General features: G+C 42.6%; 1 protein-coding gene across 1 annotated transcript; it reads right to left on the bottom strand.

Moving 5' to 3' along the window:
- Positions 1-3,695: 3,695 nt before the first annotated feature.
- On the bottom strand, positions 3,696-15,192 carry LOC136005621 (uncharacterized). The gene is made up of 11 exons (XM_065663254.1): positions 14,866-15,192; positions 12,583-12,717; positions 11,139-11,263; positions 10,780-10,848; positions 10,167-10,280; positions 8,617-8,732; positions 8,257-8,312; positions 6,711-6,763; positions 5,941-6,068; positions 5,269-5,425; positions 3,696-4,169 (listed from the first exon to the last, which is right to left on the bottom strand). Exons 1-11 carry the CDS (start codon positions 15,175-15,177, stop codon positions 4,097-4,099), a joined length of 1,338 nt encoding a protein of 445 aa, XP_065519326.1. The 5' UTR covers positions 15,178-15,192; the 3' UTR covers positions 3,696-4,096.
- Positions 15,193-15,512: the final 320 nt, after the last annotated feature.

The raw sequence follows: 15,512 nt of genomic DNA on the forward strand, positions 1-15,512 counted from the left end.
TCCCTCTCCAGTCTCAGGGGATGTGACAAGGTTCAGCCATGAACCATTCCCAGGTTTATTGGGCACAGGGCCATTTCTAAGTTACTTTGACCAAAGCATTTGGGGTCAGCACTGAAGACATCCTGTCTGATGCGCAGCCACCAAGCTGTGTAGGAGGATACTTCAGGAGAGCATGGCACTCCTACTTTCTCCTCTCTTATCTTTCCTGAAAAACATGATAAATACGTGACAGAACCTGCTGGGACATGTCAAATATGCATCTCCACCTCCCCGCTGCGGATTAAGAAGAAAAAGTCATTCACCACTCAGCATACTTGGAAAGTCTCTTGTGAATACAACAGACACCTCCAGACGTCTCCATCGGTGACGTTATTTATAAGTGGACCAAACAGCTTGTTAGGCTAATTGCTCCTGGAGGGATTTAACTGTATTGAGAAAGCTTGAACAGGGCTCAGCTGTTCCAGAGAATTAGCTGCCACTCCTGCCTTTGATTTACATCCCTCATAAAATTTTATGGCCAGATTAGAATGAACTTCACTTGCACTGTGTTCTTAGTAAAGGTTTTTATGCTGCATAAAAGCAAAAAAAGAATCAATGCTGTAACTAATTATAGCCTTAACCAGGAAAGGAAAATACCTCAAAATGGGGGGGGGGGGGGAATGACCCCAAAAGCCCCCCCCCAAACAGATCCCTATGGAGGCCCTGCCTCAGACACTTCAGCTTTGAGTCTGAGTATGTTGAGAGAGCAGCAACAGTTAAAATAGCCATAGTTTAAGGAAGAGCACTTTTGAATGGAAAAAGACTGACGTGGGTTCTTATGGTAACCAAGAGGGAGTGTGAAGCAGTCAGGGTTCCAGTAAATGGGAGAAGGGAGTGGGTGCTTATCAGTCGCTTTGTCTGGAATGTCTTTGAGCCATTTGGCTGCTGAGTTTGTTCGTATGGAGGGAAAAGTCTACTTTTGAAATAATTGGTTGCTTGCAGAGATAATTTGTCTATATAGTGCTTTTCCTTCTGTTGTTGATAAATTACAGAAATCCCTGGGCTACACTTTGCTTCACCAACTGTAAAACTAGGACATAAATCCAAACAGAAAAAAGACGTTTTTCTTCCTTTCTTTCTGCCAGTGAAATACAATGTCACTGAAAATGGCCTTTATATCTATCCTATGAATCCAAGAAAGATTGCAGAAAGGAAGGAGAATAAATAAACCTGGTAAAATATTTACTATTCTAGACATCAGTAGCCAAGGCCAGATTGATGGGAAATGCTTAGTTTGGGGCTGACAGCCTTTAAATGACCTCTTTACAAGTGCCTGAATCTTGAAATTCAACATGCATGTGAGCTCCACTGGGATGCGTGAGTATTTTGTGCAAGTACTTTGCCGTGTCAGGCGCTGGCCCATTGACAGCAGCAGGAATTACAGGTGTTCAGTTCCTCCCAGATGTGCAAAATGCAGATGCTGGAAAGCAGCTCATCCCGACAAAACTCCAGCTGCCTCCCTCCATGCCGGACGAGAGCAGATCATATGCTACATTTCATTTCTGGCCAGGACTTACCTCCATTTACTGCTTTTTTTGCTCAAAATTAATGCTTTTGGGCTGCAGAAGCACTTCCCAAGATGGATTTTTCCACCGAGAAAGGAGCCGCAAGAGAAGGACCACTTCATACGGTCAAAGCATGGGGCTTGGTAGATTTATTTTAAATTAAATAAGTTATTCCATGTGTTCTGGACACAAGCTCACTATAAACTAATTTAAAATCCAGGGAGAAAACCCCTGACAGTCAATTTTTTCAGTGCTTCAAGCTGAAATACCGTACCAGTAGTTCATCACCTGGCAAATAAACCTGCCAACTCAAAACTTTATATTAATCATTTTCTGTACCCTGCTTGAACTTTTCAAAACTGAACTCGGGAGTGCTCTAATTCTCAATTCACTGCTACCAAGAGAAACAAGCACAGGACAAAAGGCGAGCCATCCTCCTCTGCCTCCTCCACTGCAGGAACATGAACTTCACAGACCATGATTTAGGGGAGGTACCTTCCATTTGCCCCACAGCATCTCAAGCTGTAGCCCAGTTTCTATGAGTCAGAAACAGCCAGACCAATACCTTCCTTGATGGGATGGATTTTTAATTTCTGGCCTCGACAGGGGATTTTTTTAATAGTAATTTCTCAAACTATCATTCCACAGTAATAATTAACACTTTTTCTCATTATCTCCATTGACACCTACAAAGACCTTGCTTGATTATGTGCCTGTATTCCTTCTCCCAAGTGTTAATGTTTTAGTCTTCAAGAAAAAAGAAAAGGAAAGAGATGACAAAAACTCCACAGAATAAAGGAACATATGTTCCTGAGATCATAGCCAAACAAGCCACTTACTTAGTGGGAACAAACTGTGATGTATAATGTATTTACTTTTCTAACTTTTCTAAAATTACCTATTTGACTGATTTCTTATGTGTAAAAAGAGGCATAAGGCCTTCCCTTCTGTCAAAGTACTATTGTCTTGAGTAATTTAGAAACTCCCTGTTTCAGTGCATTGAGACTACCAGCACAGAGACAGATTTAAGGCATCTTTAAGTATTGGCAAGAGTCACAAGAATGTGTTTCTTAATACCACTGTAACTAGAGAATATTTATAGGAGAAATATTTATAGGGGAAGTCCAGCTAAAATCCAAAGCTCTGAATCAATGACTATTTCACAAGAAGTGCAGTCAAAAGCCTGCTTTGCATTTACAGCTCATGGTTTGGGGTGCAAGGACAGGCACAGCACTTCCACCACAGATCTGTGCCTTCACAGGGGTTCAGCTCACAGGCACAAAGAAAGAACAATGTCATATATTAGGGACTAGGAATCTATCTACTGCACAGCTGCAGAAGAGGCTGCTGATAAATCAACATCTTGCATCATATCAGGCTGTTGCTTGTATCATCCCAGCCCTGTTCAGTATTGTATCCCAAATTCGAACCTGCAGTCATTGCTGTGATATATATAGGCTGAATAATTTTATGTTCATGCACCTATTCTCTACATAATGCTTTTACAGTAATAAGTGTAAGAACTATCTTAGGAAGGAGAAACTCTTCTTTTAAGTCTATTAAATTCTCCTCCAGTGTCAGCCTAAGCAGAGATTATAAATATATATATATATGAACCCAGATTTCACTACTTTCTTAAATGGAGTAGAGGTACTATTATGACATAATGCTCCCAGAAAATGCATAGCATTACTGCCTGGTATAGAGAACAAGCTTCTCCCCTTAACTCCTGTCCAGATCTTCCACTTAACTAATTTTCCTTGACATATTGTTGGAATGTTTAATTTTCAGTACTTGATGGCAAGACATATCTAGGTAGGGAATATGCTTAAGGCTACCTTGGGCCAGCAGCTATCAGTGACTAACATGGATGTTGTGATTAATATGGCACCTAAATTCAAGCGAATTATGAGAAATTCAGATTGTCTTCTAAATTGGACTACCAGACCTATTTCCTTCAGACAAGGGAAAAATGTGCTTGTACCATTTATTTCATTGGCCATTAATGCTATTCCTAGAAGACACCTCATTTAAGGGTGCTTTCTCTTCTTCCAGTTCAGCTCTCATACAGCCACAAGCAAGACTATCAAATCAGTGTAGTTTTCTGTAATAGTTTTTCCCCACATTTTAAAGACTGTAACAACCAGAGAGTTCAGAAAGATACTGATTTTATTTCAAACCAAGTCTGAAAGAACAGAGGGACTGCTAAATTGGGTCTGAGATCCATATAGCCCAATGTCCTGGTCTTCACAGAGCAGAGCAGCTGGCAGAAAAGACAGAGCATAGAGTGATCCTTTCCAGTGCACTCTTTAAATTGCCTCTAGGCCACCATGGTTAGCCACCACTAAGTGCTGCACAACTAAAAATGCATCTCGTTTCTCTCCTCATCTTTTTATACCCTCAGCCTCCACAGCATCCTGTGGCAGCGAGTTCCACACCCAAAACTGTGCATTCTGCAGTGAATAAATGTTATTTTTGAAAGCTGCTGCTTGTTAACATCACTGGGACAAGCTTGCAAACGCTCAAAGGGGAGAGCCATCAGTCGCACTGCATCAGGAGGAAAGATCAGGTCCTTTGGCTTTTGAACCAAGCTGCAAATTTGGAACTGGCTGGGCAGCTTCATCCCTGTAAGAAGAACAGTGATGCTGAGCTGGTGTCCTGCAGTGAGGGGGAAGAAGCAGACACCCACCCTTTAAGTTCTAACAGGGTTTTGATTTGGAAGCAGACAGGAGATGGGAATTCCATCAGCATTGCTAAATTAAGCCTTCCTGGGGCAGATCTAGAAATGCCCAGGAGTGCCCAGACTTGCAAAAGTTGCCTTTTTCGGTTTTAGCTGGGACTTTCCATACTGGGTTATTTCCTCCACCACACAGGTATTGACAGCAGTAAAGGGAGTGGAGCAGGTACCTGGCAGCAGCTACAGGCCATGGTTTTCCAGTTCAAACAGAGGGTGTTTAGCAGTTTACTGGCCTATTTTATGTCCTTTAAATTTGTCTGGTTTTCAGAAGAAGCTGAGCTCTCATTCTGAAAGTTACCTATGCATTTCCTCTGATAGTCAAGAATTAGTGTTTATTTTAAAAAGTAAACTAAGTGTAAACAACAAAAAACTAAAAAACTATTTTTTTCCCCCTGAAAGACTCAATATGGGAAAAGCACCAGTAAAAGACTGAGACAATCATGTGACAGAAGACATATGACTTCACAGGAAAGCACATACTTTGTCCATATAACCATTTTCCTAGAAGAAGCATTCCCATGTGGATCTGAATAACTATCTGTTCTGTGCTCTTGTCTGATGAGCACTTATGGGAGCAAATTTCACCCTGTAAATAGTTAGCCTGCTGTTTGGGTTAGAGGACTCATTATTTTTATAATGTAATAGATTGCCTAAATAAGACAGTCTTCAGAAAAGACAATCTACACACCAACTCACAGACCTATAAGGAGAAGTATATAAAATCTTATGTAAACCTATACAACAAACAACTGAACAAGTGATGATGGCTTGTCTGCGTGTATGAAGTGCTTGCACAATCGTTCTTTTCCAAATAATTTATAGTGTTTGCAACTTAATAAACATATTAAGCACTAAATGGACCATATTTCTTTACAGGAGATAAAAAATCTGTGCATTTCTGCTTCAAATACTTATGGAGCTGTAGCCACATAGGTCAATAGAGGAGGATGGGAATTCTTTACCTCTTCTTCCCTGTCATTATTTTACCTGTAGTAAAATTCAACCAAGCCCCAGCCTTGTGTTATCCCATTTAGTTGGAAATCTGCAATGCACTCATGGAAAACGCCACTTCCAGTCAGGCCATTATATACCACGGGGCAAGCCTGCTTGTCCAGTGTTGCAGAAACATCAAAGTACTTGCCACCTTTGATAAAAGAAAAAAAATGGAAGAATGTCTCCAGCCCTCAGGAGTATTTCATCTCAAAAAATCCCAAGATCTATTATTTTTGCGTATGGTTTCTTATTATGTTTTTCTAAAGAGCAAAAGATTTCCTGTCTGCTTTGTAAATGAAATAAAATCTTGTATCAAGCCATATTTCCAGAGCAGCTGAATCCACCTCATAACATAGGTTTTGACACCCAGAAAAGTGAAAATCACATTATTTACCTTGATTAGCAAAAGCAACAGTCACCACAAATGGAAACTGTAACCCCCCCTGATACAGCTGCCTGTGGCTCTCATCCTGCAGTGGACACACACAGTTTCACTGATGACGCACTACACACAGGACTTCAGCATAGAAGTAAATTTCTCAGGGTGTAAAATGATGCATTTACTCCAATGATCACATGGAATTTCACAGAATAGTCCTTCCTCCACTAAATTAACTGCATTCCAAAAAGCTACAGGCAGATAAATTTGGGCTGCATTTGGCTTACCAGCCATAAGACTGACTCCATATTCATCCTTGATAACACCATCATCAGCCATCTCAGCCAGTGAGGCATTGGACCACTCAATGCCAGCCTTCTTTCCATCAGGGAAAAAGACATAACCTACAGCAAGGCTGAAAGGGAAAGAAATGGAGCAGATTGGAAGTTCAACCCAAACTCAAATGGACCAACACATTTGCCTTCCAGGGGAGCCCAATGCTAAGCATACACTTTATCCCTGGAAAGTAGCAGCAATAAATAAAAAAGGTCATATTGTGGAATATTGCAAGTGTTGAGTGGAGGAAGCCTACACATGCAGGAAAGATGAAGCTTGCAGGGTGGATTTTGATGGGCAGCTGGGACAGGCAGGTTACTTGTTCTTATTTGGTTCCAGGACCATGGACGCTGATCTTTAAGGTTATGGATGCACAGAGCACCAGTCAGCAAGGCAAGGCTCCCTGAGCAACGCCCTACAGAGGGACACACTTAAATAGGTGGAATTGCTGAATTTGTATCTCTAAATCTAAGCAGTAAGACAAGCAGCTGCATCACTCAAATGGGAATTGAATGGAAAAGAAGTGATTGAAGGTAAAAGCTGCCCTTGTGACTAATTGCAAATGGAAAATTAGGCAGAGGGAGCGGGGAGCAAGAGGGTGTGGATGGAAATCTGACTGCGCAGGTTCAAAGCAAGAATGTACATACAGGCGTCCTGCAGAGTGATTTCTGCCACCTTAAGATGCGTATTTTTAGCAGCATAAACTTCCCTGGTTACTTACTTAGTTGTGGTAGCTGGCAGATTAATAACTGTTAAATGTGCTGCAGTCCCATCCTGTAAGACAGCAATAAAGAAAAATCAGTCTGATTTGTGTGGACTTATTTCTGTGTGCCATAAACGGACTTGACCAAGAAGACACTGGATATAACCCAGGTTATGCAGTGGCCTCTGACTTTATACTTTTAGATCTTCTCGATACATCTTCAATGAAAATCTGGATGAAAATGAGTCCAAAAAATATAAACTAAGCACATTAAAGACAAATTAAGGACATTAAGGACAACAGAAGGTCCATAGCAAACGGACTTAGGAGGAGGAGGGAAAAAATACATGCGAAGATGTCAGCTAGCCATGTTCAAAACCGGTGGATTGCCTACCAAAACTGGCCCTGCTTAGGCCAGACATCTCTTCTAACCTTTATTACTCTATCCCTGACAGCAGCATACAGAAAAGATGTTTAATAAGAAGGAACTGGAATCTCATGTTTTTACTCATTTCTCTTCCACCCTTGAGTCTGAATACCTTCATGCTCCACTTGGGCTGCTCTGAGGCAACTGTAAGCCTACACTGTGCTGTTATATATCTATACAGTATGAGGACTCTAAACTTCAATTCATCCATAAATTTTAATTCCATCTTAAAAACCGTTCAGATGGCTCTAAAAAGGAGAGACAGGGCCACAGTAATTTTGAGTTCTGAATAACTAAGAAGAAAGGGAGAGATTATTACCTGATTATACACTTCACAGTGCAAAAGCATAGTCTTATCAAAAGGTACAAATGCAGGTGTGAAATCACAGCAGCTACTGGATCTGCAGAAATGTGTGATTTTCCACAGTGTGCTTTTATGCTAGCCAGCATATATCTGGGAAAAAAACTTTTCTGCTGAATTCAGTTTTAATTCCTGTAATGTTGCTTATAAGAGAGAGTTTAGATCTGTTTACACCTGTGTTGGCAAAGGAAATGCCTTTTCAGGAGCCTCTGTTGGGGTTGCATGCCAGCTTGTAAGGCCAGAATTCAGCATTTCCCTGGGCTGTGTGCTCCCAGCAGCCACAGCGCTGACTCTCCTCCAGCACAGCCATCATTGCAAAGCAGAGAATCAGAACACAGCACAGGCAGAAATACTTGCTGACTGCTGTCATGAAGGTTTACGATGCCTTCAAACACCTCACGCTCTCAATTAGTGTGAATCAGCACAGCATCAATTCCACTGAGTACTGGGTATCTGCAGCAGCTGAGAATCTGTCCTGTGAAGATGCCTATCTAATCTTTCTTCAAAAAGCCAAACCAAACAATTTTAAGTTACTCAAACAGCTGTTGGTTCAAACAGTGTATAGAATCTCAGTTTTTACACACACAGCTCTGCACCTGAGAGCTGCTCCCAACACTGATACGTGCTTATGCTGATAGCATTATCATGTATGCACTTCTGATTGCACATGGTGGATGCTCTCAATGCCTAATTTCTGAATACTCAAACGTGACTGACAAGTTCAGAAACACCTATAATTTCATGGTTAAGTAGCACTTTGACATGTTAATACCTACTTCAAAGTGTGCCAAAATCATGACGTAACGGTAAATCTCAGACCAGTTCCGGATACCTGCAAAAAAGAACAAAACCACCCAACCTGAAGTGCCCCATTACTGGAAAATGTGAACTAGTAGTACCTGACTTGACAGTACCCGTGGATAAAGAAATATCCCATAATTGATAATATGTAATTGACTACATGGTAAGCATATGCATGTCCCCACAACAGTAATGGTTTTTCCTCTGAAATGTCTTAAATTCGTGCCCAGCCATGAAACTGGTTATTTCTGAAGATCACCCTTAGTCTCACTGTCTTGCCAGTACCAGCTATAGTGAGGGAAGCCAAGTAAGTGAATTGTTTCTGGTGCTGTTACCATAAGAGTGGCTCCGAACCCCTTTGAGGAGAACTTTGGTTTTCTCGTGATTTTCTATTTCAATTTCTCCAATAGACTGGCCCCACTCCTCATGTCGGAAATGTTGTTCCCTTTGTCTGGAAGAAAGAAAAGACTGAGTCGACAACAGGCAATCAGTAAGTCCCCTCTTCAAGCACCCTCAGTGCCAATCTGGTGCATCCATATCCCAAAACGAAGAAGAAATTTCAGAGCATCTGGATCATGGCTATGACAGATTTTACACTGAGCAATCACTTTTAAATTTCCCAAATATTGCTACATAATGTCTATGAGACATGTGAGAATGAAACAACAGCAAATCCCCACTCTGATAGACTACAAGAATGCCCCTTCTTTGAAAAAATGTTGTACTACCAAACAGTTGCTGCTTAGAAGTCAGCAGATATAACTAGCAACAATGCACTATTCTATCATAGAATCATAGAATAGTTAGGGCTGGAAAGGACCTTAAGATCATCAAGTTCCAACCCCCCTGCCATGGGCAGAGACACCTCACACTAAAACATCTCACCTAAGGCTTTGTCCAGCCTGGACTTGAACACTGCCAGGGATGGAGCATTCACAACTTCCCTGGGCAACCCATTCCAGTGCCTCACCACCCTTACAGTAAAGAACTTCCTCCTTATATCCAAGCTAAACTTTCCCTGTTGAATTTTTAACCCGTTACCCCTTGTCCTCTCACTACAGTCCCTAATGAAGAGTCCCTCCCCAGCATCCCTATAGGCCCCCTTCAGACACTGGAAGGCTGCTATGAGGTCTCCACGCAGCCTTCTCTTCTCCAAGCTGAACAGCCCCAACTTCCTCAGCCTGTCTTCATACAGGAGGTGCTCCAGTCCCCTGATCATCCTCGTGGCCTCCTCTGGACTTGTTCCAAAAGTTCCATGTCCTTTTTATGTTGAGGACACCAGAACTGCACACAATGCTCCAGGTGAGGTCTCACAAGAGCAGAGCAGAGGGGCAGGATCACCTCCTTGGACCTGCTGGTCACACTCCTTTTGATGCAGCCCAGGATACGGCTGGCTTTCTGCTTGTATGCAAACAACACACTACCGATACTCATGTTTTCTTTCATATTTTCAGGTCTCCAAAGCTTGTATCATAATTAAAAATCCCACTTTAGCTCTTCTTCTACGAGATTATATTTAATCCTTTGCTTAGATATACTTGGACTGATGACTTGTGAAGCAACTTATATCATGTTGTTAGCAATGAAAAAAAGACAGAGTAAGAAATATTCCAAACGCTCAAGGTTTTACAGACCAAAACTGCGGGCAGACCCCTCCACCCACATATTAGGAAGACCCCGCCTGTGTGCCGGATCCTCCTTTGAGGTTGCCAGGTCTGGTGTAGTAATGAAACCAGAAGACACCTAACAGGAGCCATGTCCTTTATTAGCTCACTTCAGATTAAACCCACCTTCTAAAGTCATCTATAACAACATTTGACAGACCCTTAAGAGATCTGTAGAAAAATTACTATTAAGCCAAGAAGAGATTAATCTTGCCTCTCACTTTTTGACCCTGCGGAAGAACTCTATGGTCCATGGTTCCTGAGCAAAAGCATGTGCAAATGTGCCGGGGTGACTGTCGACATTGAAGTTAAAGACTTCAGTGAAGTTCTCCCAACTACGAAAAGGAGAGAGAGGGAATAGAGAGGGAATAAAAGACACTATTAGCATTCAGGTCACACTAGGCCAAGTTCTCATTTTCTACTCTGACAGTGGCAATCTTGCATTTTATGATTATTGGAAAATTCTGGTTTACATAGTTTTAAATATGTTTGCAAAAAAGCAAACGGAAGGAAACCGAGAAGAACAACAACAGTCTGCAAAAGTCAACAGATTACCTAGGAAGGGAAGCAGGCAGGGCAGAGCTGCAAGCCAAAGCACGCTGCTTTCTCTCATGTATCTGTTCAGAGGTACAAATGCAGCATCACTCCAGAAATGCTGTGCTACTTTGACAGCAAATCTTTTTTTATCAGACAAATACAGTCCATAAGCAAAAAGAGAAAGCAGAGGCAAATGCTTCACGTGTTACTTTGTGCACATGACCCTTCGAAAACAGTGACGAAATCCCTAACCAGGAACTCGATACACATTCCAGAGCAAATGTGAAACACTCTTACTGGAAACAGAATTTAACTGGCACAAGTTTGCCATCCTCTTCACTCCACTGCTGCCGGTAGGGTCCTTTTCTGTAAGACAAAGCACTATAATTCTGTATCACTCCTAAACAAACAGCAAAATGTTTCTTAAATGTTTGGAAATGGATGCAATTGAAGACATTGCAGAAGAATAATGGTGTTGTGTGCTAAGGTAGGATAGAAAAGCTACATATTAATCCCTATGTTTTCATTCCATAAAAATCAATGCATGCTTTTTGTTATCAAACAGCCTTTGGTTCAAGTCAGTTAAATACTTTTCCAGCTTTCAAAAAGCGTTGCTCTTAAGTGTGCATAAACAAAAGTATAGATTGCTGCAATACCTGAGTAATCCGTCAAAGCTAATTTTCCAGATCGTTTGGGGCTCTAAGTATTCAATAGTGACCCCTCCTCCACTCCAAATCTCTTCAGAGTCATCATTCACCATCATGTTTGGATGTTGTGGGTGCTAAAAAGACATTCCAGGAAAATATTTCATTAATTCTGAGGATGCGATGTGGGTGAATTCCTGCTCTGATGGTCCTCTGCAGGAGGAACTTTTGGTTGAATTGGCTTTTCAGTTCTACCTGCTTTCTGATAATTAGATTATCAGAGAGGAAAAACTACATCTGAAACACCAAAGATAACACATTATTGTTTCAGATAACAAAACTGAATTACTAATGTGAAGGGAGGGCACTGCAAGAGCTCAGCTCCTTGTGCTAGTGACTGTCAAGCTCACAGCCAAGCTGATGCAGGGCTTTGGGGGCATACCTATTTTTAAATTTGATGAAACTCTAAAATGATGTAAATTTCCAGTGCATGCAACTTCCCTCCCAAAACTCTTCAGCTGCTCTTTGAAAAATATGTCTTGTTTCCTAAAGCTGTCACCTTTCTAAAAGAGACCTTATGCCTGTTGCTCTAGGGAAGAATCTAAGAAGATCCTGAACTTGGCTGGCAGTTCTAAGTAACAAAGCCACAAAGTGGTATCATCATACTAAATATTACTAGAAAAGAAGATAATTCACATCAATCTCCTTTTTTTTTTAATTTTATTTTAGTTTTTTTTTATGATCTCAAATAGGATGTCTCCTACTTTTTCTGGTCATGGCTACTTTGTGACACAAATCTGTGAACATAAAGACAGTTGAGTGCAAAAGAATTTATGCCAGATCTTCCCTCCTTCTTTACTATGTAGTCAGCTATTAACATAATAGAAAACACTGAGGCAAAATGATTATATATATATCAAATATTTATATATATCATATATACATACTGTATATGATTAATACTGTTTTCTTTTTAGCAAGAATGAAGCAGATGTACATATAAAGCTTTCCCCAAAAGTCCCTAAGAGCTTTCCTTTCTCTTTTAAAGAGGCAATTCCACAATGTTTTTATAGCATTCACTACTTAAAAGAGGGGAAAAAAATCAACCATAACCATACAGCGTAACTTATTAACCACATGCTGCATGTTATCAGAAAGACTGAATGCTCAAACTCTTCCTGGCAGACATACCAAGACGTTTTATAGAAAATATGATATGTTTTGTGAGAATTATAGGAAAAAGGGAATGAGTGTCAGGCACCTACTGCAAAAATTAGACATAGACAGGAATCTTGCCAATTCTACCACTATCTCTTGCGCAGCACTGATGTCTTACTGTTAGGATGTTAATGTAGTGAAGGTGCAGAGAACATAATATTTTGCTTGAGATCCTAACATAGGTTTGAGACAGGAGTTAAGCACTGCTCTTGAGTGTCACCCCATAGCCACCACTTACTTCAAACTCCCCTATTCCATCCACCCTCAGGAAGAGCCACATCTCACAGACCCCATTAGGACGTTTCGCAAGACGAGCAATCACAAAGGTCTTGTTGGTCTCCGCAAAGCCGGTGAAGTAAACCGAATCGATTGCCTAGGGAAAGGGAAATGGATAATGGATTTCAGCTCCAGCTGGAGGCTGGAAAGGGTGGGGAGAAGATGAGTAATTCTTCGTTTTCCATAGATTTCTTCTCAGGAATCAAACTTTACTTTCACTTTCTATATCTGATACCAGGAACAAAAGAGAACAGCCAGGGGGTTCTGCTAGCAACAGTGAAGACTCATGTGTAAGACATGACAGCCCATGCCCTCAGGAAATAACTGAAATCCGCAATAGTTAGTCAATCTGGCACACAATAATCACGATGTTCATTGATACAAAAGCATTTTTCCTTCTTGTTTGCCTCATCAGAGCAGGCACAGAAAGCAGAAAGGCAGCAGAAGAGAAGCAGTTTTAGAGAGGGAATGCAATTACTGCATGATAGCTGCAGACAAGGTGCAGTATAATAATCTGAATTAAGATGTTTATTTTGCAAGAAGTTCCTTTGGCCAAAATCCTTATGAAATGTGTCCTCCAAGAGTGTCTGTGAGGAGGAAACTGAGCCACAAACACACTGTTTCTCCATCTAGCTCCAAATTGTATGGAGGATAACTTATATGTAGGGGAAGCATAGGAATAAAAAAGGAAAAAGGAAGAGAAAGGAAGTTATAGAAACCACAGCACTTTACCAACATGATTAGCAGCTGGGCTGCCATATGGCCGGTTAATATCTCAAATCTTAAAAACCAGTAGGAACAGAAGTCCACAAGTTCAAGTTCAGATGTCTGTATCCATATATTTCAGCAGAACTCACTTGAAGTTTTAAAAGCTGGAACATGGAAATTACGATTTATGTGTGCACTTTCGGGCATGGATGAAGTTCTGAGTCTGAAAAATTATCCCTCATAAAATGCCAAAAAAAATACTAAACCCAGATGATTATTGCCCTTACACATACAGGTAAGGGGCGATTTCGAGTGCACAGAGCTTGGAAATGTACATGGAGTGAGCCTGCTGGATGCCAGTGTAAAAATCCAGAGACATCATTTCTGGAAGCATTTTCCAGATCTGTTTTTAGACCTCTCTTGTATAACTTGCTCCAGTGTGGCTGTCTGGAGGAGCAGAGGAAAAAGTAGACCTTGGTTATATCTCAAACCACTTTGGGTATTGGTTTGACTGGGAAGATACTGTCACTCCTGCCCTATCAAATCAAGATTGGCAAAACACTTCAATATGCTCCAAGCAGCAGCTTAATTAGTAGAAAGGGAAAGCTGTAGAAAACAACTTTCTTTGTTAAAGGCTAAGCAGGAGCATCAATGCATTTGTTAAATATTATGATTTAAGGATTCCCAGAAGGCTCCAGGATATGTTAGCAAGAAGTTCACAGAAATAACTTGGGATCCAACATCTCAGCTGGCATCCACAAGGTAAATCTTGATGAGGCAAACAAAACCAATGGACATTCTATCTCACCAGCCTTTCTGCTTCTCCCTTTTGCTAAGTAACACAGCAAAGCCAACCCAAATGTCCCTGTTAGGTACAGTGAGTATTTTGATAGGATAGTACATGAACACAAGAAAGGTACAGGCTGTAGATAGAGGGTTTATTATTTGTTAAGCAGACAAGTACACCTAAAAAATAAGATTCAATTCACAAAGTGTGCTAAAATAGAAGGCTTCTGTGTCCTGTAGTGCATTTGCTTTTCCCCACTGACATCAGCTGCTCTGATTAGAGGTAAGCCTCCCTACAAGAGACAGCCAAGGTGTCATCCCCAACCTGCCCTCCCTGGTATGTGTGGAAGGTGCGTGGGAGGATGTGGGTCCCAATGCTCCAGGGGTTCAGTGGTGTGGGTGTCAGATACCAGGATCAGGAATGGGGGTCCCCGAGGGGTGTAGGTGCCAGATGGGTGCAAGGTGCTGGGGATGGAGGGGGCAGGTGTCTGAGGGGTGTGGGTTCTGCAGATGGAGGTGCTGTGAGTGCAGGGGGGTATGAGTCCAAGGAGAATGGGTGTTGTGGAGGTACATTGGTCCCAGGGGGTGTGGGTTCCAGGGACTGGAGGGGAGGGATGCTGGGGAAGGATGGGGTCCCAGGGAAAAGGGCTTGCCAGGGATGGGGATGCCGAGGAAGGGGTTATCATGGAAGGCGGTCGTGGGGAAGGCTGTCCCACTATTAGGGGTACCGGGGGGGCTGCGGGACACTCACGTGGGGGTCGGGGCGGAGCGGGCGCGGCCGCCGTGGCTCCGCGGGGGCTCCGCCGGCAGCCCGCTGCCTCCAGGCGCCGTGGCAGAGCAGGAGGCAGCTCAGGGCCCAGCGCTTCAGCGGAGCCGGGGCTCCGAGGGCGGCCGCCCGCCGGGCCCCGAGCAGCGCCAGCAGCACCAGCAGCGGCAGCAGCAGCAGCATCGCGGGCCGGGGAGCGCAGGCGGAGCTGCGCGGAGTGTTCGGAGCTGGCTCCGGCCGCCGACAAACCCCGCCTCGGGGCCGCGCATCGCGGTGTCCCAGGCCGGTCGCGGTCATTTCCGCGAGAGGCTTGTCCCGACGCGCTGAGGTCACTTTGGGAAGTGGGACAGACTTCTTCCAGTATGATGTTGTTGTTATTATTGTTATTATCAATAATTATTATTACTATTTGCATTTTTCTCCCAAGAAATGTGATCTCAGCGCGCATCCCGCCCAGCTGCATGGAAGCGCCTGAAGGGAAATTCAAGCTGTACCCCTGGAGAGGCACAAGCAAGTGTCCAGGAAACCCTCCGGGTTAAGTGCTGTGATGCAGGAGCGTCAAGTGTTGGGGTCTCCCCTGAGCCTGTCAGGGGCTACAAGGGCAGTATCAGCGGCTTCTCCCCGAGTATGAG

The sequence above is a fragment of the Lathamus discolor genome, chromosome Z (genome assembly GCF_037157495.1).
Source record: "Lathamus discolor isolate bLatDis1 chromosome Z, bLatDis1.hap1, whole genome shotgun sequence".
Taxonomy (NCBI): Eukaryota; Metazoa; Chordata; class Aves; order Psittaciformes; family Psittacidae; genus Lathamus; species Lathamus discolor.

Coding starts and splice junctions, on each gene's coding strand:
- LOC136005621 (XM_065663254.1), bottom strand. CDS start 15,177: ATGACCGCGACCGGCCTGGGACACCGCGATGCGCGGCCCCGAGGCGGG. Junction 6,764..8,256: donor TGATTTTGGCACACTTTGAA/GTAGGTATTAAC, acceptor GCTGTCTTACAG/GATGGGACTGCAGCACATTT. Junction 4,170..5,268: donor TTGGTTGAATTTTACTACAG/GTAAAATAATGA, acceptor TTCTTCTTACAG/GGATGAAGCTGCCCAGCCAG.